General features: G+C 35.8%; 1 protein-coding gene across 6 annotated transcripts in view; it reads left to right on the top strand.

The window, feature by feature from the left end:
• The window catches only part of plxnb1a (plexin b1a), a 99459-nt gene extending 76864 nt beyond the window's left edge, over positions 1-22595 (top strand). For 5 of the 6 annotated variants that reach the window (XM_058764273.1, XM_058764270.1, XM_058764272.1 and 2 more), the window contains 23 exons: positions 1836-1987; positions 2165-2270; positions 3688-3824; positions 4135-4314; positions 5418-5637; positions 5743-5985; positions 7239-7415; positions 7506-7654; positions 9187-9287; positions 9391-9608; positions 9703-9881; positions 10570-10636; positions 11533-11679; positions 11881-12046; positions 12256-12359; positions 12477-12561; positions 16467-16639; positions 16715-16875; positions 16956-17103; positions 17199-17263; positions 17354-17429; positions 19780-19854; positions 20735-22595. In XM_058764273.1, the coding sequence (XP_058620256.1) occupies positions 1836-1987; positions 2165-2270; positions 3688-3824; positions 4135-4314; positions 5418-5637; positions 5743-5985; positions 7239-7415; positions 7506-7654; positions 9187-9287; positions 9391-9608; positions 9703-9881; positions 10570-10636; positions 11533-11679; positions 11881-12046; positions 12256-12359; positions 12477-12561; positions 16467-16639; positions 16715-16875; positions 16956-17103; positions 17199-17263; positions 17354-17429; positions 19780-19854; positions 20735-20839 (3234 nt within the window). In that variant the 3' untranslated portion in view covers positions 20840-22595. The remainder of the gene's footprint in view (positions 1-1835; positions 1988-2164; positions 2271-3687; positions 3825-4134; positions 4315-5417; positions 5638-5742; positions 5986-7238; positions 7416-7505; positions 7655-9186; positions 9288-9390; positions 9609-9702; positions 9882-10569; positions 10637-11532; positions 11680-11880; positions 12047-12255; positions 12360-12476; positions 12562-16466; positions 16640-16714; positions 16876-16955; positions 17104-17198; positions 17264-17353; positions 17430-19779; positions 19855-20734) is intronic. The other variant, XM_058764274.1, reaches the window with a different exon arrangement.
• The last annotated feature ends 603 nt before the right edge of the window (positions 22596-23198 follow it).

Genomic DNA, 23198 nt, shown 5'->3' with positions numbered 1-23198 from the left:
GGTTTGGAATCCTATTCAAATCGCATTTCTGGAAATCCGTTTCAGTCTGAACGGTCAGATCGGATTTAGCGTAGCTTTTTCACGTCCTCACGCCACGTAAAACGTAAACACGTCAGCCGTTTTTGCAAAAAACATGCTGAACATCTTTGCAGAAACAAGCTTGTGTCATTGCGAAGTGCAAGTCAAGCGGGAAAAAACAATGTACTACTAGTACACGCACCTCTTTGTGTTTTGAAAGTAGCGGAGACCAAAAAATATGTAAAAAGCAAAGCAGTGGAGACAGCATCACGGAATAAAGCCGCACAATCAAGCTTCCTGCGTTTCTGCCGCTGCCTCACATGACAAAATAATACTACAGCGCAACCGCGACGGTAAGACAACATCTGTATTGCAAACTGTATTGCTGTTACTGTTGTTTTTAGCGTAGTCATAACAACGCAACGGCCTTACCATAGAAACCAATGCACATTCAGTAAAAATGAAAGAGCGCTTATGGACACACAAATCGGCTATGAACAGTTGCGATATGCTGTGTGGACAGTCAGTTATTCAAATCCGATTCCATGCGGATATGCACAAAATCGGATTTGGGCTGACAGTCTGAACGAAGCTTAAGCCTCATTCAGACTGTCAGCCCAAATTCGATTTTTGTGCAAATCCGATTGAAATCCGATCATATTTAGATAGTCTGAATGGCAACGAACTAAATGAAATCTGATTTGTGTAAATCCGTTTCAAGCTACATTAGCCTCGTTCAGACTGTCAGCCCAAATCCGATTTTGTGCATATCCGGATGGAATCAGATTTGAATAACTGACTGTCCACACAGCATATCGCAACTGTTCATATCCGTGAACTCTTTCGTTTTACGGAATGTGCATTGGTTTCTATGGTAATGCCGTTGTGATGTTAAGCCTACGCTAAAAACAACAGTAACAGCAATGCAGTATGCAATACAGATGTTGTCTTACGACATGACATGTTGCCGTCGCAGTTGCGCTGTATTATGACATTTTGTCTTGTGAGGCAGTGCCAGAAACACAGGAAGCTGGAATGTGCGGCTTTATTCAGTGCTGCCGTCTCCACTACTTTCAAAGCACAAAGAGGTACATGTACTAGCAGTATAATGTGTTTTTCCGCTTGACTTGCACTTCGTAACGACACAAGCTTGATTCTGAAAAGATGTTCAGCGTGTTTTCTGCAAAAACATCTGACGTGTTTACGTTTACGTGGCGTGAGGACGTGAAAAAGCTATGCTAAATCCGATCTGACCGTTCAGACTGAAACGGATTTCCAGAAATGCGATTTGAATAGGATTCCAAACCACATACGAATGTAGCTCGAAACGGATTTGCACAAATCGGATTTCATGTAGTTTGTTGCCATTCAGACTATCTAAATATGATCGGATTTCAATCGGATTTGCACAAAAATCGGATTTGGGCTGACAGTCTGAACGAGGCTACATAATGAAACATGAAAGTCTTTGCAGAAACAAGCTTGTGTAGTTGCGAACTGCAAGTCAAGCGGAAAAAGACAATATACTACTAGTATATGCACCTCTTTGAGTGTTGAAACCTCAAATGCACTGAGTGGACAGTCAGTCGTCTAGATCGGATTCCATCTATTTACATTTTTAAATATATTCACATAGAAAACAGCTGTTTTAAATTGTAATAATATTTCACAACATTACTATTTTCCTGCATTTTAATCAAATAAATGTAGCCTTGGTTTTGATCAATAGTGTAGTGTTTTGGGATTCTAATTAAATACAAATCTATGGGATTGTCATCACTGAGTTGCTTTATGACTGATTTTGTGTTTTATTGCAGATTGAGCCTCTTTCTGGTCCAGTGGAGGGTGGCACAGTGCTCACAGTGTCTGGCTCTAATCTGGGTCAGAGAGCTGAAGACATCCAACACTCGGTGACTGTAGCCGGAGTCCCCTGCACGGTCATCCCCGACAGATACGAGGTGTCCTCCAGGTAAATCAGACAGCACTCTATCAGACTATAAAGTATGTGAGTGAGGGCTTGCTGGATATTACTGGCACTCGTTAATGACACTGTATAATTGGCTTCAGGCAATTCAACTCCAAAGTGTGATGAAGAGTATTGACCCAATGCACTGATTAATGGGAGGTCTCTTTGTGTGCCTGTTAGTATTGTTTGTGAGACCACAGCGAGTGCAGGGGAGCAGAGCGGCCATGTCTCGGTGCAGGTTAAAGGCGGCGGAATCGGGCAATCTGCCCAGCGCTTCCGTTACCAGGTAACCATTAATCCAGCGGGCCACAAAAGGGATAAAAATGGTTTAGCAAGAATGAATAGCATGCAAGGAATTCATTCTGTATTTATTAAAAGGCAGGGAGGTATTTGGCCATTTTAAAACAACTTTTTACACTGCGGAATGAATTTTCTTAAACAGTGTTTTTATATTGTCATACTTAAAACTTTATTATAGTTGTTTATTTTTTTACTTTAAAAAAAAAAATGTGAAAGGTATTAAGCTTTGTTTTCAGAGTATATATTTTAACGTTTATTTTCAAAATGTAAAAAGCTAAAAAAAAAAAATTTAAAAAGTTCAATAAGCGCAGTTTGTCTTCAATAATGTAAATGTATATTGTTTTTAAAAGACTTTTTAGTTTTTACTGGAAAATTAGAAATATTTAAGAGGATGAACAAAGTTAAAAAAATTATTTAAAAAGTGAGTGAAAATGTAAAACAAATGTTATTAAATATTTTTTACATGTTTAAGTCTTAAACATTTCAATAAAGTAAGTGTACATTATTTTAAAGGTTTTTAGATATTTTTACTGGAAAACAAGACCAAAATATTATGTATTTTTCAGGGCTTTAATACCACACAAATTGAGGAAAAGGAAAAAATAGAATTGAAAAATTAAATATAGTGAGATTTAAAAGCAATTTGCTAATGGAGTGAATTTTTTTAAATGTTATTAAATGTATTTTTAACAATGTGTAAATCTTATACAATTTAATGAAGTAAATGTACCTTATTTGAATGATTTTTAGATATTTGTACTGGAAAACATAACCAAAATATTATGCATTATCCAGGGGCTTTGATAAGCTTTATTTAATGGTGTGTAGGTTGATAGGATAATAATACCACACAGTGTAAAGGGGAAAAAAGGAGGAAACAAAAGGAAATATAATGAGCTTTTATGGTTAAAACAAGATTTTTAAAAAATGGTAACACTTTACTTAAACCCTTTATGTGTAATGCATTATAACAGTAGTTTTAATGCATTACTTATGCCTTATAATGCACTTCATAATGCATTGTACAATCTAATGAATAATTATAACCACAGTTAATACATTACAACATTTAACAATTAATTGTATGCATTTTAAATTTGGTTTACGACAAGATATAATGTATTGCAATGCACATTATGAATAATTATAATTCCTTATACCTTTAATAATCCTTTATAATGCATTATACATAAAGGCTTTAAGTAAAGTGAAAGTATTAAAGTATTAAAAATATATTTTTAAAATGTAAAAATCATATACAATTCAGTTACGTAAATATATCTTATTTTAAGGCTTTTTAGATTTTTTTTTCTAACAGGATGAGTTCATTGGTTTAACAGCACACATGTATAAGGCAGTGTTTTGTAACGTGTGTGTGCGTGTTCTGTTTTCCTAAACTCAAGGACCCAGTGTTATTGGGAGTGTCTCCACTGAAAGGCCCAATGTCAGGAGGCACATCACTCACCATCACGGGACAGAACCTTATGACGGGCCGTTCCAACGAGATCAGCATCCTGATTGGTGGAGTCCCATGTTACATGTAAGTGACTGTAGAGCATCGTCCTCTACGGCCGTCCAGTCAGACAGAAGTCATCAGTTAATCTCGTTATGATATCATCTCCACAACTCATTTCATGTCAGCTGATTATGTTATAAATAATTCATCATCCTTCTGTTAACGCTGGAAGTCTTTGTAGATCTAAAACAGTGAGCTGTGTCCTAAATAAATCAATTCATGAATATAATATACTCCATGGATTACACAGGATTTATTGTCTTTTATAACTGTTCACATTTGGTAACACTAAGATAGATTGTTTAGAGTTTTAATACAGTCTTTGTGTGAACAGTTCTCCTGAGCAGTACAACAATGAACGTGTTGAATGTGTGACTGGAGGGAGTAACAGAACCGGAGAGAGCGGCGTTACGGTGCGCTTCGGTAGAGCTGAGCGCCATCTAAAGGAAGTCCTCTATCAATACACCCCAGACCCCAACATAACACATGCTGCTCCCTCCAAAAGCTTCATCAGGTAAGGAGCAAGACATGTATTCTAAAGAACTTAAGCATAGTTTTATTTATTTTATTATATTTTTATTTCTTTTTTTTTTTTTCTTCTTTTTTTTTTTTACAAAATTGTAGTAAGTATAAAGACTTGTTTTTTTGTTAGTAAATCAAAGAAGGAAAATTAGTTAGATTTATGCTTCAAATAAGAAAAAATACATTTTACCAATGGAGTGATAAAAATATTTTCTCTGAAAACAAATCTTATACAAATCAAAAGCTTATCTTTTTTTAAAGATTTTTATTTTATTTTATTTTATCAAAACTGCTTGTCCTATGTCAGGGAAATACTGTAGCCTGTTTCATTTTATTTATATTAAAAAGCTCCAAAAGCTTCCTTGGGTAAGTAATATTATATTTTACAACTTAATTTTTTAAACATTTTGCCAATGGAGTCAAAAAGTCTTATAAAATCAATTTTATATATATATATATATATATATATATATATATATATATATATATATATATATATATATTATTATTATTTTTATTTGTTTTGTATTTTACAAAACTGCAAAAGGTACATATAAAAGGTTGTTATATGAAAGGTTATGTATAGAGATTTATTTTTTTTACATTAGTGAATTAAAGAGAAATTTAATGCTTATGCTTCAAATAAGTAAAAAAAATGTTTTGATAATGTAATGATTTTTTATCAACAAGTCTTATACAGTTCAATAAAGTAAATTCATCTCATTTTAATTATTTGATTTTATTTTTAATAAGAAATTAAGACTTAGGACTGATTTATGTAGATGCAGTCATATGTTTATGTATTTATCTGTCTGATGTCTATAAATTTGTCTATAAATTGTCTTATTGTTCTCAAAATTAAAGTATGTAAACTTGTAAAGTATGTAAATATGTAATTTTATGCAATCTTTCCTTATTTCAAAAGTTTTAAAAAATGTACAGAAAGGTTTTAGATTGGTATTATGGTTTTAGCAACATAATATATTAGACACATGCACAGTTTCACCAATTAGCAAATGAAAGATTTGCTATATTTTTTCCATAATCAGTTATTAGTCCAGCATACATAAGAACCATCATCTGTGTTTGTCTAAGCGGGGGTCGTTTCATTCGAGTGTCTGGCCAGCATCTGGACGTGGTACAGGAGCCTCGTATCCATGTGACTCTGACGCCTCTAGAGCCACACTCACGGAAGAGGAGGAGGAGGAGGAGCAGTGTGGATTACAGTCTCCTCAGAAGAGCTCGGCGGATCGTCCCAGAGCCCAACTGTCCTGAAGATAGTCTCTGTGTCGTCAAACAGGTAGAGTTCACACAAGTGAGTCTGTGCTTGTGCTTTCTCACAGCATTAAACAAACTGTCCAATAGTCACATGTCAGATATTGTAGCTCAGTTGGTGTCCTCGTATCCTGTTCCTGATCAGGTGGAGGAGCGGTGCACAGTGAACAGCTCAACTCTGATCCTGTGTCCCACTCCGGAGGTGGGGCCCGAGGCCCTGCGAGCTGCTGTCAGTGTGCATTTCCTCCTGGATAACCTCCACTTTGAGTTTGAGGCGGTCAGCGGCAGCCCCTTCAGTTATGAGCCCAATCCTGTTCTTCATAGCCTCAATCAACACGAGCCCAGCAAACCCTTCAGACACAAACCCGGCAGCATCATCTCTGTGGAGGTCAGTCCTCTCTCAACTGTATATTAATCCACTGAATATTGTTATTTATTTTGTTTATCAAAAACATAGTGTAACTATAGAATTCAAAGCCCCAAAACTAATAATAGTTAATATAACTGAACTATAACTGAAATATTATATTATACTATATTGTATTGTATTGTATTGTATTGTACTGTATTGTATTATATTATATCATATTATATTATACCATGGTCTGTCTGAATACTGGATTCTGATTGGCTGGCAGGTATGCATTAAAACAGTTTAATGCACAGGTAGTTCCAAGTCAGTTTAATCACCGTTCCATATTAATGCACTGCTGTAGTTGATGCACACAAACCCACACACATCACTCGCACACACACACACACACGCACAGAGAGAGAGAGAGGGAGGAAGAGAGAAAATCGGAGATCACAGATTGCACTGCGCACACACACACACACAACTTGTCAACGCTTCCCCGCGACTTTTATTAATAATATAGCCTAGATACTAGATTTCTACATTATATTCCTCAGCAACGAGGTGTAAAATCCCTAAAATCTCTCTCTCTCTCTCTCGACAATGAAAATAATGAAAATAATCATTAACAGCTTTACCTTGTCAATGCTGGCAAATGACCAAATGACCATGGTATAAGTGATATAATGCACGGCTAGCCTCCATGGTTCTTGGCCTCCACGTCATGCATTAAAATCGTTTAATGCACAGCTAGCCTTGCATTATCCCTTATATTATATTTTATTATATTATATTTAGTTCTGTCAAACGATTAATCACATCCAAAATAAAAGTTGTTTACATAATATATGTATGTGTGCTGTGTATATTTATTATGTATATATAAATACACACACATGCATGTACAGTATATATTTCATAAAAATGTTATGTTTATGTATTAAATATATTTATTTATAATGTAAATTATATAAATATAGACATGTAAATATTTTCAAAATATATACTGTATGTGTGTGTATTTATATATACATAATAAATATACACAGAACACACACATATATTATGCAAACAAAAACTTTTATTTTGTATGCGATTAATCGCGATTAATCGTTTGACAGCACTAATTATATTATATTATAGTATAGTAAAACCATAATAACTGCCAAGATTTTTTTCTTTACGATTACACGAAATTTGAATTTAATAAAAATTCAAAAATTTAATTACAATGAATTATATTATATTGTATTGTATTGTATTATATTTTTTTATTTGGATTCTAGGGGGAGAATCTGGACCTGGCCATGTCTAAGGACGAGGTGGTTGCTCTGATTGGTGATGGAGAGTGTGCTGTGAAGACTCTAACCAGAAACCACCTGTACTGTGAGCCTCCGACACAGCAGCCGTCAGTGGCAGCGACCAAGAAACGAGAGGCTGCTGACACGCTCCCAGAGTTCACTGTACGCCAGCCTATATCTGTCCTCTTTTGTGTTTGTGGTGTTTCCCAATGATGCGATATAGAAAGCTGTTTTTTGTGTGTGTTTGTGTAGGTGAGGATGGGGAATCTGAACTTTTCTCTGGGACGAGTGCAGTATGATTCTCAGGGCCCGGCTGCCTTCCCTCTGGAGGCCCAGGTGGGAGTCGGGGTGGGAGCCTCCATCGTGGCTCTTATTGTGCTGGTTATCGTACTCATATACAGGTATATCCATACAGATTATCCAGTTTATTACTAATTTTAGACATGCGTTGGGATCAAAGGTCTGAGAAAGCTAGTGAAAGTAGTGCATTTTTTATTATTATATTATATTATCTTTATTTTTATATTTTTATTAGTGTTGTCAAACGATTAATCGCAGTTAATCGCATCAAAAATAAAAGTTTTTGTTTACATAATATATGTATGTGTACTGTGTATATTTATTATGTATATCTAAATACAAACACATAGAGTATATATTTTGAAAATATTTACATTTCACAACACTATTCCCACTTTATATTAGGTGGCCTTATCTACTATATACTTACATAAAAAAATAAATACAATTTACTTATTGTGGTCATATTGTATTGCAAAACACTTCTGCTGCTATTGAGGTGGGATACAGGTAGGTTAGAGACAGGTTTGGTGGTCTGGGTAGGTTTAAGGGTGGGCTAAGGTGTAAGGGATGGGTCAACAGTGTAATTATAAATTTAATTACAGAAATTAATTACAGATGTAATTACATATAGGTATTTAAAAAATATATATAAGTACAATGTAAAAACATGCATGTACACAATAAGTGCATTGTACCAAATGATTAATTGAAATGTAAGTATATAGTAGTTAAGGCCACCTAATATAAAGTGGGACCATATATTTATATTCTTATATTTTATATTATATATTATATATAAATATTTAATATATAAACATAACATTTTTCTTAACTATATACATGTTTGTATTTATATATACATTATATACACAGTGTACACACATATATTATGTAAACAAAAACTTATTTTGGATGTGATTAATTGTGATTAATCGTTTGACAGCACCAATTTTTATATATATTTATTATTTATTGAAATTATAATACCTATGTACATCTGTCTTATATTGATTCCAATTGCAACGGTTAATTCTGAATTAATTCTGAAAAAATTTGCATTGTTCCAATGAAACATACTGTAACTCTAGAATTCATAGCCCCAAAATAAATATAATATGTAATGTAATGTAATGTAACACATTGACACCATAGTACCTAAATAGATTTTTTTTACAATTACAATAAATGTACATTTTTTTTAAATGATTATTTCAATGTTATGAAAACAGTGTTCAAAACTTAAAACATATTATTATATTATATCATGTTTATAATTGTCAATAATTATGCTCCACCTCCACAAGTTTAAAATCTGATTATCACAATATGAAGCATGAGACCATTGAGAATACACAAACTGTTTGTTTTATTAAATTTGTCATAATACTAACTTTTTGTTTGTTTTCTACTTTAAATTTAAAAATATTTTAGATTTACAGTATTTTCTCAGACATCCGGACCCCACTGTACAGTAAATATGTTTATGCTCTGTACTCTTTCTTGTCAAAACTTACAACAAATCAGATGACTGGGACAGGCAGTTGAGAATAAACAAACATTACCAGACTCAGCCGTGTGTCGTTTTTTAAAATATTTGTATTTAATATATGTTTGTGTGTGTGTTTAACAGGAGGAAAAGCAAGCAAGCACTAAGAGACTATAAGAAAGTCCAGATCCAACTGGAGAATTTGGAGACGAGTGTCCGAGACCGCTGTAAAAAGGAGTTCACAGGTCAGACACTCCCACATAAACATCAGCCAGGCTCTGCCGACATGCTTGAAATGCCTTTATAATAAACCCTGTGTGTGTGTTTGTGTGTGTGTATTATGTGCAGATCTGATGACTGAGATGATGGATGTGTCCAGTGATCTCATGGGCTCAGGGATTCCAGTCCTGGATTATCGTAAATACTCAGAGAGGATTTTCTTCCCTGGTCACCGCGAGTCTCCTCTGAGACGGGACCTTGACGTTCCCGCCTGTCGCCGGGCCACAGTGGAGCAAGGCCTGGTTCAGCTCTCTAACCTGCTGAACAGCAAACTGTTCCTCACCAAGGTGGGCTTTCCTTAAACCTGTGAGAAAGAATTATTTAAACCAAATTGGATTATATGGCCCATTAATGTTTTATACGTTATATACTTCCCTACAGTTCATCCACACTCTGGAAGCCCAGCGAACCTTCTCTCCGAGGGACAGGGCGTATGTGGCCTCCCTCCTCACGGTGGCGCTGCACGGCAAGCTGGAGTATTTCACAGACATCCTAAAAACTCTGCTTAGTCACCTGGTGGAGCAGTACACCACTAAAAACCCCAAACTCATGCTGCGCAGGTCAGTAGTGATGAGTCTCTCAGATTGTAAAGTGCCCCTATCATGGGTAATGAAAGGTTCATATTTTGGTTTTGGGAGTCCCCAACAACAGGTTGACATGCATGCAAGGTCAAAAAATACATTCATTTTCTTATAATATGCATTTATTTTTACCTTATTTGCTCAACGACTCCCAAACGATTTGCTCAATGATTCATTTTTCCAAACCCCTCCTTTGCGTGATGCTAATCTGTGGTGATTGGTCCGATTAGTCGATTTCATTTAAAGCAGCGTTTGTGATGGTTTGTGAGCGCAGTGCTGCTTTGTGTACAGCGTTACCGGGGAAACAGCTATTTTTAACGCTCCAAAAGGGGCACCTAGTGGCAAAGGATGAATTTGCATTTTCATTCAGACCAACCCGAAAATCAAGTTTATACAATATTGAAAATCAATAACTTTATACACAGTGCATTTTCAGATTTAAAACTTTATAGGATGTTTTTATTCACTTAGAGCTGCGTTACACACTGCATGAAAAGTCATTTTCAAAAATCCACAATAGGGGCACTTTAAACAATATCATTGAATCCATGTTACTGTACACTGAAATCTCAGAATACCTGTTAAATCACATGAACTGGGTGTAGATCCTTTAAAGTGATAATTGTAGCATCATTGATTCTAAGTGGAAATTTCTCATGTGTTGTAGGACTGAGTCTGTGGTGGAGAAGCTGTTGACTAACTGGATGTCCATATGTCTTTACACCTTCCTCAGGGTGAGTCACACTTTTTGTGCTTCAGGTTTGGTTCACAAGGACTCTTATACAAAAGAACTGGATGAGAGAGAAGTTAAAATAGAGGGAAATGTGCCTGTAATTGCAGTTAAATATGTAAAAAGTAACTTGGATTGCAGATTAACCCTGTAAGGCCTACTGGATCATATCTGATGCACACATTTCTAAGGATTCTAAATGATCAACATAATCAAAACTTTGCTGTGTCTATATGCCTTCAAACATGCTTTCTGCCCCTTCAGGTGATGTTACAGTACATGTGTCTTTTTTCTGTGAAATCTTTGCTTAATTTATACAGTAAATGTAAGAATAACTTTTATATTATTAGTAGTATTGAAAGATGAACACTTAATGGACTGAATCAACTTAGGTTTATTTGATTATCCATACATTGTTTTTTTTAGAAAAATCATGTTAAAATGTGAGTATGAAATATGATACATCATGCTTTTGTGGTACATTTATTTGTTCATCTCTCAATCATTATTGTATTGCACAGCATAATATGTTTTGACCCCCACAATAAAAACAGAGCTTTAAAGATATTTTATTGTGAAATATAGTGACAATTAATATTTATATGTATTTTATATAAGTAGTCTGCTAAACAGTTATAAAGATTTAATTTACTCATGTATCAAATATTATACTCAACAGAAAAGCACTTTTTTTTTTTTTACATAAAAATATTGTCTGAAGGTTCAATAAACTGTACCATTAAAAAAAAAAGTAAATAAAAAGCTTTTTCTGACTATTATCTCATATGTCAGGGTTAAGCAAGCATAAGCATAACTCAAATTATTATTTAATCTTTATATTTTTTTATATTATATATTAGAAATGGTTATTTATTTATATATCCATGTGTTTATGTATAGGATACAGCAGGTGAGGCGTTCTACATGCTGTTCAGAGCCATAAAACACCAGGTGGATAAAGGCCCAGTAGATGCTGTTACAGGCAAAGCCAAATACACACTCAACGACAACCGACTGCTGCGGGAAGACGTGGAGTACCGCACACTGGTGAGACACACACACACTCTCTACATTATGATTATGATGCAGAAATGGTCTTTATACTAAAGTGCCATACATTATTTAGACTTTTACGAAAAAGGTTGATATTTTACTGTTTCTTTTATGTGTTTTTAATCTGATAACTCATTCACACACGACATGTAACATGACAACTGCTTTTCAACTTCTTTCCATGTTGTTCTGTAGACTCTGAATGTTCTGGTGAGCAGTGGAGGTGCTGGTGAGTCTCAGACGGTGCCCACTAAAGTGCTGGATTGTGACACCATCACACAGGTGAAGGAGAAGATTCTGGAGCAGACCTGGAAGGGCACGTCATACTTCCAGAGACCCTCCGCAGACTCTGTGCATCTGGGTAAGAGCCTGATACAAGCTGGTACAATGTTTAAAAACCAAACCAATTATTCAAACAAATGTATATTTACTGTGTATTTATTAATTGCAATACTTAAATTTTAAAAATATTCATATAAAACTGTTTCAATAAATATTTAATATTTAAATAAACTAATAAGATGTATTTAAGGCATTTATTTGAAGTTCCTGTGATCCTGTGTTTTATAGAGTGGAGGGCAGGAATGGCTGGTCATCTGATTTTGTCGGATCAGGACTTGACATCAGTGGTTCAGGGGTCCTGGAAACGCCTCAACACCTTACAACACTACAAGGTCTCTCAAGTTGTACCTCAATCTAATGACTTCATTTTGTGGAGTAAATTTCGCTCTTTATTTTTTCTTTTTTTGTGAGTCGTTGTTGATTAGTAAGTGTTTCCTATATCTCTGCAGGTCCCAGATGGAGCCACAGTGACACTGGTGTCACGACAATCCAAGCAAATCCACCACGACAGCCATGACTACATACCAGGAGAGAGTAGGTTTCCTTGTTTTTAAGCATGACGTGGTGTATTGTTTTGTTTTTTTTTCTCCCCCAAGAGTGCTAAAAACATCAATTTACCAAATCAGGGTAGAATTCAGTTGAGCTGCAGGTTTGCGTATACTGATAGTTCTAATCAGAATATAGAGCTGAACTAGGGCTGGGCAATATGGGCAAAAATTCATATCTCAATATTTTTTGGCCGATTTGCGATATATCTCGGTATTTTCGTTTTTGTATCTGTATTTTTAAAAATTTTATCTGTATTTAATATATATGTATATATTTGACAATGCTGTCCAATGAAACAATGCATATTAAAGGTTATGAAAACTAATAAAGTGAATGTAACAATGTAAGCCTATATATTATGCACAAAAAGGGTCAAAATCACATTTCATTCTAACATTGTAACATTACAATCTAAAAACAAAAATAATGCTTTTAAAGCACAAGTTAAATTCAATAAACTAAAAATGAAAATAAATAGAACAAAAGCTCAGACTTGTATTAGGCTATTTTGATTTCCACATTACAGTCACTTTACAGTTATTGCTATCACAAATATACACTTACTTGTAGGTTTAAAATTCTACATGTGTCATATTGTCCAACTACAAATATTTCAGCGAAATATATATTTTACTCAGAATTATTGCGCTCCTATTTCATTGCGCTATGTTTGTTTGGTGCGCATGCGCAAGGCGGTGCTCGTTCACTGAAGTCTGTGAAGTTTAGTGGAGATTAGCAAAGGCGGCGGCTCGTGCACTCCTGACAGCAAAATGGAAATATTTCCATGACTTTCTCACCTTTAGAGACGGAGAATATACCTGTAAAATGTAAGTTATGCATTAAGGAAAACAGCATATCTCAAACACATTAAACAGCTCAAGTAGAGTGTCAGCCTCACACGCAGCCTTTCTGTCCGAGCATCAGACGGGGCGAGCCGCTTTAAACTATACAACACTAAACTATACCATATCTTACGAGTTTCTTTTTAAAGCCCTTAATATAAAGCTTGTCATATGTTTAGAACAAATTGGATTATGCACTTTCTCCACAGCGACTGAGTCTGTGTCCTCCGCTGTATTTTTCAGATGTGCTCGTATCAAACTACTGTATATCAATATAAACGGTATTGCCTCATACCATATCGCTTATAAAGACTATATCGATATATCGTACAAACTTGATATACCGCCCAGCCCTAAGTTGAACCATCTTAGTTGTTAGTTTTAAAATATTAGTTTTACTAACTTAAGTTTTTCTTTTTTTTTTGATTGAAGTGTCCAATAATTATGTATTTTTTATGAATAGTAACATCTTTTCATTTATATCCAAGTTCCACATAAAAAAATCAAATTGATTACATTTAATTATATATATATATATATATATATATATATATATATATATATACCGTATTGTCCCGAATATAAGACGACCCTGATTATAAGACGACCCCCCTTTTTCCAGATGTACCTGTTGGAAAAAGGCTTTTTGAAAACCAAATCTTGTTTTTTTTTTGGGGGGGGGGGGGTCTCTCTCTGTAAAACACATTTATTCTTAAATTATTTTCATATTGCATATTTTTCCAATTCTAATTTTTGTTTTGAAAGTATGGTAAATACTGGTAAAATGTATCAACAATGACATTGGAAAATTTTGATATACCATTGAAATAACAGGTAGCCCATCTGAATTATATAACAATTAGGTTATCCAACTCATAGTAGCCTACCACAATGTTATTATCAGTAGACGTGAAATCTTATTGTAGTCTTCAAATCTGGGTACTGTCTTATGTTTTAAAATCACTTACAGAGGAAGTTTGGTCCCATCAGGCTAACATGACAGTCACGATCATGCTGCTGTAAGCTTTTCTTTTTCATTTGTTTTCATTCGCGATCTTTACAACACATATTACATTACATATTTCATGGCACACTCGTTTTATGCGTTTTTGGCGCCACCTATTGTTGTGGGTGTATTATTGACATGTCAAAGTCTAGACCCTGAATATAAGACGACCGTGTTTTTTCAGATGTATTTCCAAGGAAAAAACATTGTCTTATATTCGGGTCAATACGGTATATATATATATACACAAAGGTCCAGAAGACAACCATTGGTAATCATCTTACCTTCACAAAGAGGGTAAGTCACAGAAGGTCATTACTGAAAGGTGTGGCTGTTTACAGAGTGCTGTATCAAAGCATATTAAATGCAAAGTTGACTGCAAGGAAGAATTTGGGTAGGAAAAGGTGCACAAGCAACAGGGATGACCGCAAGCTTGAGAATACTGTCAAGCAAAGCTGATTCAAACACTTGGGAGAGCTTCACAAGGAGAGAACTGAAGCTGGAGTCAGTGCATCAAGAGTCACCACGCTCAGACGTCTTCAGGAAAAGGGCTACCAAGCCACTTCTGAAACAGAAACAACATCAGAAGTATCTTACCTGGGCTAAGGAGAAAAAGTACTGGACTGTTGCTCAGTGGTCCAAAGTCCTCTTTTCAGATAAAAGTAAACTTTGCATTTCATTTGGAAATCAAGGTCTGGAGTCTGGAGGAAGACTGGAGAGGCACAGAATCCAAGCTGCTTGAAGTCCAGTGTGAAGTTTCCGAAGTCAGTGATGATTTGGGGTGTCGTGACGTCTGCTGGTGTTGGTCCATTGTGTTTTATCAAGTCCAAAGTCAATGCAGCCGTCTTCCAGGAGATTTTGGAGCACTTTATGCTTCCATGTGCTGACAAGCTTTATGGAGATGCTGATTTCCTTTTCCAGCAGGACTTTAGCACCTGCCCACAGCGCCAAAACCTGACCATGATATTACTGTGCTTGATTGGCCAGCCAACATGCCTGACCTTAACCCCATATGAAATCTATGGGATGAGAAACAGAGAAAGATGAGAAACAGTGGCTCTAACAATACAGAAGAGCTGAAGGCTCAATAGTGCTTGAGCAGAGCCGCAGGCTGATCGCTTCCATGCCACACCTCACTGATGCTGGAGTTTGTGCTACAAAGGAGAGCATAAATGAACATACTTTAAAGAACTTGAACTTTTCTGTTTTGCAAATCCTTTTTTTGATTGATCTTAGGAAATATTCTAATATTTTGAGATACTGGATTTTTGGCTTTCATGATCTGTAAGCTCTAATCATCAAAATCAAAACAAAAAAACTTTTGAAATGTTTTACATGTAATGAGTCTAGAATATATGAAAGTTTCACTTTTTTAAATGTTACCAAAAAAAATTCAAACTTTTTCAACCTGTATGTATGTATGTATGTATGTGTGTGTGTGTATATATGTGTGTGTATGTGTATATATATGTATATGTATGTGTGTGTGTGTGTGTGTGTGTGTGTGTGTGCATGCATACATACATACATACATACATGTATGTATAAAAATATATAATTTAATGTTTTATCCAAAAGCAGACATTACAGATTGTTTATTTAATATACACTACTGTTAAAAGTTTGGGGTCAGTAAAAAGAATTTAGTGCTTATATTTAGAAAGGATGCACTAAATTGATAATAATAGGAAAGGTTTCTTGGGCAGTAAATCAGCCTATTAGTAGAATGATTTCTGAAGGATCATGTGAAACTGAAGACTAGAGTAATGATGCTGAAAGTTCAGCTTTTCCTCAAAGAAATAAATTATATTTTATATATTCAAACAGAAAATGGTCATTTTAAATTGTAACAATATTTCACAATGTTACTGTTTTATTTGATCAAATAAACGCAGCCTTGGTGAGCATAAAATAAAAACATCTAAAAATCTTACCATCCCCAAACCTTTGAACTGTAGCGTATAAACCAAAATACTTAAAAGAAAACCATTAGGTCATTTGACCTTCTCATATTTTCATTTATTCTTTCTTTCCTCTCTCAGAGACGCCGATGTTGGAGGATGGAGACGAAGGAGGAGTGAAGCAGTGGCACCTGGTGAAGGCCAATGAGGAGGCAGAGCTACCCAAACATAGACGGGGCAGTCTGAGAGACAAAGAGCGTGAGAGAGCCAAGGCCATCCCAGAGATCTACCTCACACGCTTGCTGTCTGTGAAGGTACCACACACACACTCCACTGTCACACTTCACTTTATATAGGGCCAGATGGATCACCTGTACTGTGTGTTTTAGGGTACACTGCAGAAGTTCGTAGACGATCTGTTCACTGTGATTCTGAGCACCAGTCAGCCGGTTCCTCTGGCTGTCAAATATTTCTTTGATCTGTTGGATGACCAGGCTGCACAGCACAACATTACAGACCCAGAGACAATTCACATATGGAAAACAAACAGGTTGGTAAATAATTCTTTAAGGATAAACCATCAGTTATGGGTAATTTGGACACAACTTATATTTTGAATTTGTTTTGCAGCTTGCCACTGAGATTCTGGATTAATATCTTGAAGAACCCTCAGTTCATCTTTGATGTTCAGGCCTCTGACAACGTAGACGCAGTGCTGTCAGTCATCGCTCAGACCTTCATGGACTCCTGCACTATCGCTGACCACAAACTGGGCAGGGTAAGCCAATCAAAATAAAGCTGGAAGAGATGGATTGTGGGAAGAATCCAAATAGAACGATCAGCTGCTAATGACTTTCTGTGTTGTACATACAGGATTCTCCAATCAATAAGCTCCTGTATGCACGGGACATCCCACGCTACAAACAAATGGTGGAGAGGTGAGTTCAGTTAGCTCATATTAATGCAGTTATATGCTTAATGCTTAGTGACATATACTCACCATACTTTGTTGATTTGTATTTCATCAGATATTATTCAGATATAAGACAGACCATCCCTGTCAGTGACCAAGAGATGAACTCCTCTCTAGCTGAACTCTCTAGGGTGAGTTATGGGACATTTACCTAGTCTGTGATACTCGGGTTACCATATTTGCCTCTGTAAAAGTTGGGGAATGTTTTAAGATTAAGTTTATGTATGAATCCTTCTGTCAAGTCCGACATAATGTATATCTCTGATTTCATTTCTGTTTATAAAATTTTCCAGCCATTTAAATTTTCTGATAAATGTACTTTGTACTATTGTACTATAAAACTATTATAAGCTGTTGGTCTGATTCAAATGAAATTTGGCATGCATCATCTTGAGATATAAGGTGATGAATATTTGAGGTGTTTCCTGTTGTAACTAATAGATTAATACAGGAGAATGCAAAATCCAATTTTCAAGAAACTTAAAGGGATAGTTCACCCAAAAGGGAAAATTACCCCATGATTTACTCACTCTCAAGCCATCCTAGGCAAAAAATAAATAAATAAATAAATACATCTTTTTGTGGAAAAGTTCATTTATTTCAGTAATTCAACTCAAATTGTGAAACTCGTGTATTAAATAAATTCAATTCACACAGACTGAAGTAGTCTTTGGTTCTTTCAATTGTGATGATTTATGCTCACATTTAACAAAAACCCACCAATTCACTATCTCAACAAATTAGAATACTTCATAAGACCAATAAAAAAAAACATTTTTAGTGAATTGTTGGCCTTCTTGAAAGTATGTTCATTTACTGTATATGTACTCAATACTTGGTAGGGGCTCCTTTTGCTTTAATTACTGCCTCAATTCAGCGTGGCATGGAGGTGATCAGTTTGTGGCACTGCTGAGGTGGTATGGAAGCCCAGGTTTCTTTGACAGTGGCCTTCAGCTCATCTGCATTGTTGGGTCAGGTGTCTCTCATCTTCCTCTTGACAATACCCCATAGATTCTCTATGGGGTTCAGGTCAGGCGAGTTTGCTGGCCAGTCAAGCACAGTAACACCATGGTCATTGAACCAGCTTTTGGTACCTTTGGCAGTGTGGGCAGGTGCCAAGACCTGCTGGAGAATGAAATCAGCATCTCCATAAAGCTTGTCAGCAGAAGGAAGGATGAAGTGCTCTAAAATTTCCTGGTAGATGGCTGTGTTGACTGTGGACTTCAGAAAACACAGTGGACCAACACCAGCAGATGACATGGCAGCCCAAATCATCACTGACTGTGGAAACTTCACACTGGACTTCAAGCAACATGGATTCTGTGCCTCCACTCTTCCTCCAGACTCTGGGACCTTGATTTCCAAATGAAATGCAAAATTTACTTTCATCTGAAAAGAGGACTTTGGACCACTGAGCAACAGTCCAGTTCTTTTCTCCACAGCCCAGGTAAGATGCTTCTGACGTTGTCTCTGGTTCAGAAGTGGCTTGGTAGCCCTTTTCCTGAAGACTTCTGAGCGTGGTGACTCTTGATGCACTGACTCCAGCTTCAGTTCTCTCCTTGTGAAGCTCTCACAAGTGTTTGAATCAGCTTTGCTTGACAGTATTCTCAAGCTTGCAGTCATCCCTGTTGCTTGTGCACCTTTTCCTACCCAAATTCTTCCTTCCAGTCAACTTTGCACTTAATATGCTTTGATACAGCACTCTGTAAACAGCCACACCTTTCAGTGATGACCTTCTGTGACTTACCCTCTTTGTGGAGGGCGTCAATGTTCGTCTTCTGGATCATTGCCAAGTCAGCAGTCTTCTCCATTATTGTGGTTTCAAAGAACAAGAGATACCGAATTTATACTGTATGGATGGTCATTAATTGAAACTCAAATGTAAATATTCTAATATTTTGAGATACTGATTTTTGACTTTCATGAGCCGTAAGCTTTAATCATCAAAATTAAAAGAAAAAAACTTTTGAAATGTTTTACTTTACATGCAATGAATCTAAAATATATGAAAGTTTCACTTTTTGAAATAACTTACAAGACAAAATGAACTTTTTCACGACATTCTAATTTATTGAGATGCACCTGTGTGTATATATATATATATAATAAAATAAATTCTTTAAGACTAACACAGTCAGAGTTATATTAAAAAATTTCCTGGCTCTTCCAAGCTTTATAATGGCAGTGAATGGTGTTTGAGATTTTGAAGCTCAAATAAGTGCATCCATCCATCATAAAAATTGCTCCACAAGGCTCCGGGGGTTAATAAAGTCCTTCTGAAGTCGATTCATTTGTGTAAGAAAAATATCAATTTTCAAAACTTTATAAACCATAATCTTTAGCTTCCAGTAACTGTCGTACACGCATACAAGAGAAAGTGGTGTTCCAGTGGATGACGTAGAACGTAGGCGTAACGCATTTTCATTTGTAATTACTTCATTATAATGTTAATATTTACCCTCTGCTATGCTTCCTTTGCAGAACTACTCTAATGAAGTTAATCATCTAGTGGCATTGCATGAGTTGTACAAGTACATCAACAAATACTATGATCAGGTGAGAACTTCAGTATAGTCTCTCTCTCTCTCTGTATGTTTATGTTTTACATTAAAATTGTATTAAAAGAATTATCAAACAGGAAGTGTATGATAAACATTTTTTGATTATTAAACTGAAATCATATTTTAAAGGTAAGTCATCTTTTGTCTGTTTTGGGTGCTTTGCCCTTGAGATGAGTTATTGATATTTGCATGCTCTGGTGTGAATAGTGATGAAGGGGCTTGACAGCATGTTCTTGTCATGCACTCATGCTTTGGCACGTGTTTTATAGCAACCTAGTAACAAAACAACGATGCACAGTATTAACAGTGACAAAAATAAACTCTTGTTGTAAACATCTCCTGCCCTACTGCCCCACGTTTGAAAGTAGAGCAGTGTTTGCTGGTAGACATTACTTTTATCATGAGCAATCACATTTTTCTTGATCTTTTGAGAATAGAGTATTTGTTGTACATATGTCACTTTAGGTCACTTAAACACCTGATGTTTTCTTGTAAAAGCTTGCACTGTGCCTTTGCAAGTTTCTGATGTCAGACAGATGGATATGAACACTGTCAGTTAATTCAGTGTAATAAGAGTAAAGGTCCTTGCACACTGAGTCTGAAATTTTCGTATGCGTTTTTTCGTATTCGTCATCCTTTCCTATCAAAATGCTTGCTACAGATGCGAAAATGCAGAAAATCAAACCTGATCCGAATTTTATGATGACTCAGTGTGAAAATTTCGGACTCAGTGTGCAAGGACCTTAAAATGTGGTAAAGTCTGCATTTCTTGCTGTTGGTAAACTAAAAAATTGTTTGAGTTGTAATGCATCAATAAACCACCATCATCTTCATGTCTGTAACTTTTCTTTTTTCTTTTTTTTTTGTCTCTTCAGATCATCACAGCTTTAGAGGAGGACTCCACTGCTCAAAAGATGCAGCTGGGCTACAGACTCCAACAGATCGCTGCAGCTGTGGAGAATAAAGTCACTGACCTTTGACCTGTAACCTCGGACAGACGCTTGAAAAGACTGTAAAAGAGACAAAGCCAGTGACAGAAAGAAACCAGAGACCTTGCCAGAAGGCATGAACTCTTACTTCCTGAAGACTCCAGAGCACAGAGGAGAACAGAGGATATTTGAGACGGATGGTTACGATTAAAGACAGCATTCACAGATTCAAAAAGCGTGAATCTCTCATAGATGTTACACGTCCACTGTTGCTGGTCTGTAGAGCTGCTCTCTGTTTCATCTGCACAGCCGTCACTCGCCAACACGCTACAGTGTCTGTAAAACTTACTGTTGTTGGCGGGCATTTCTGAGAGATGCGCTAGTCCCACAGGGTTTTTTGCATTGCGACTTGCGGCCCCAAGCTCAGAATGTTGTTTTCAGCGTGTCAAGCATGCTTGAGCTCCACCTTTCCTGTATTTAAAAATAAAGTCTTACTGTTTGTCGGATTCTTGGAAAACCGCTAATTCATGCATTTGGTGTGATGTGCTTTATGTTGCAGCCTGTCTCTTAATAATGAAGAATTCAAAAGGAAAAAAAAAAAAAGGAAGGCTTCTAAGGACAACTAAATGAATTTTCTTGCTCAACACTCCCTTTTGTTGAGTGTTCTCTTGTGAACTGTTTTTATCCAGATTTTTGTTTAGTTTTAAATGAAAAACACTGGTTTAAGGGACCTCAACCTAACAGGGCCATTTGAGATGTCTTCATGTGTCACAGGCTACAGTATTATATACATTAACATGCATGGATACTCACGTGAATTCAGAGATTTTAGGTTGGCACATGCATGTCGCATGTGCATTTTATTGTCGATTCTGATTGTAAATGGCAGGTTAACCCGATTAACACACTTGATTTAGGTGAATAGGTTTCATGTAACGTTCACAATGCCCAGTTGTACATTTGTTCATACTCATTAAGGTTTGCTTCTTCAGTGTTAAAGTGTGCTTTTCAATGTTTTTGGTTGGCTTTCAGAAAAAAAAAATAATAAAAAATTCGTGGCTGTCCCAATTGTGTGTATCTGAGATAACATCCCTGCACACTTGGCTGAAATAGTTATGCCGGAAGTATTTAATTTATGCTGGGGATTTTTTTTCTTTTTCTTTTTGTGCGATCATGACCATCCTCTCAAATGTTTCAATAACTATTTTCACAGTAGTTTTTTGTTTAATTGTTTGTTTGTTTTTTGCAAATTTACTCTCCAGCTGTCACACTCTTAATTCTTGATTTGTTTCGGTGATCAAATCATGGCTAACATAAATTAGCTTTTTTCTTTCTTCTTTTTTTTCTTTTACGGTTTCTGAACACTGAATGCACATTATATTGTGAGCTGCTGAGATAACTGGCGTACTGTGCATTGCTCACACGTTTTATGTTCTTGTTGATTTTTATGTATTTATTTATTTATTTTATGTTCAATTAATGTACAGACCAAATTTGGTAATTAAGATCCACCCCCCAAATTTAAAATTAACTTTTTTTTTTTACTTGTAATCTACAGCGAACTGACTACAGTTTTCAGTGTTTGTTCAGATCTCTTAAGCATTCATGCAGATTTACTGGTCTTATTTTTGCTGTAGTTCACTGTTGTGCTCAGTGTTTTGTACGTATGTGTGGCTGTGATACACTATAGATTATTTTGTAAGTCTTGCACAGGACACGCTGGCCTATTTGAAGCGATTGTAAATTGTTTATACCATCTGTTGTTCTTCTACCTGTGCATTTCTGTTGTAAATAAAATGTTGCTATAACTCAAAATGTTTCTGAATTTGTTGGACATTCAGCATTTTAAGACAAAATGATTGCATCTTTGTATTAAAGGAACAATTTTTAATAGTTTCAGAATACTATTCAGTTATTATAAATGAGTAATGCTTGAATTAATTTCTTGGATCTCTGGAAAAGAAGTGTCTCCATCACATCCTTCTGTACACACAGTAAAGTAAAGGTTTACCTTATAAGGACTTTCTATGTGTGCTGCTGTCGCCCAAGATTCACTCCAGCCAGGATATGTGCATCTGCCCATCTGCCAGGTCTAAAACCAGCCTCTGCAGGACGGCAGCAGAGAGACTGTGTATATTTATCCTCATATCTTCAATCCCTGTCAGAGAAAAGACCTCATGAGTGTCTTCTCTAGGTGACAAACATCAATACTTCTGCTACTTGTGTGAACATAAATAGCTATAATCTAATTGTTAGTAATTATAAACCACCTATAATACATTAATCTGCTGGCAAATTGCTTTAATCTTGCTGTGATCCTAACAAATGGTAGGCTATATTGTCAATAAATATTAATCTTTTACTCTTAAGTGCCAGGTTACTCACTCATGTTATGTTTCAAATAAGGTCG

This window comes from Onychostoma macrolepis, chromosome 23, assembly GCF_012432095.1.
Source record: "Onychostoma macrolepis isolate SWU-2019 chromosome 23, ASM1243209v1, whole genome shotgun sequence".
NCBI classification, from domain to species: domain Eukaryota; kingdom Metazoa; phylum Chordata; class Actinopteri; order Cypriniformes; family Cyprinidae; genus Onychostoma; species Onychostoma macrolepis.
Note: the sequence above shows the minus strand (reverse complement) of the source record. Positions and strands in the feature narration are given on the sequence as shown.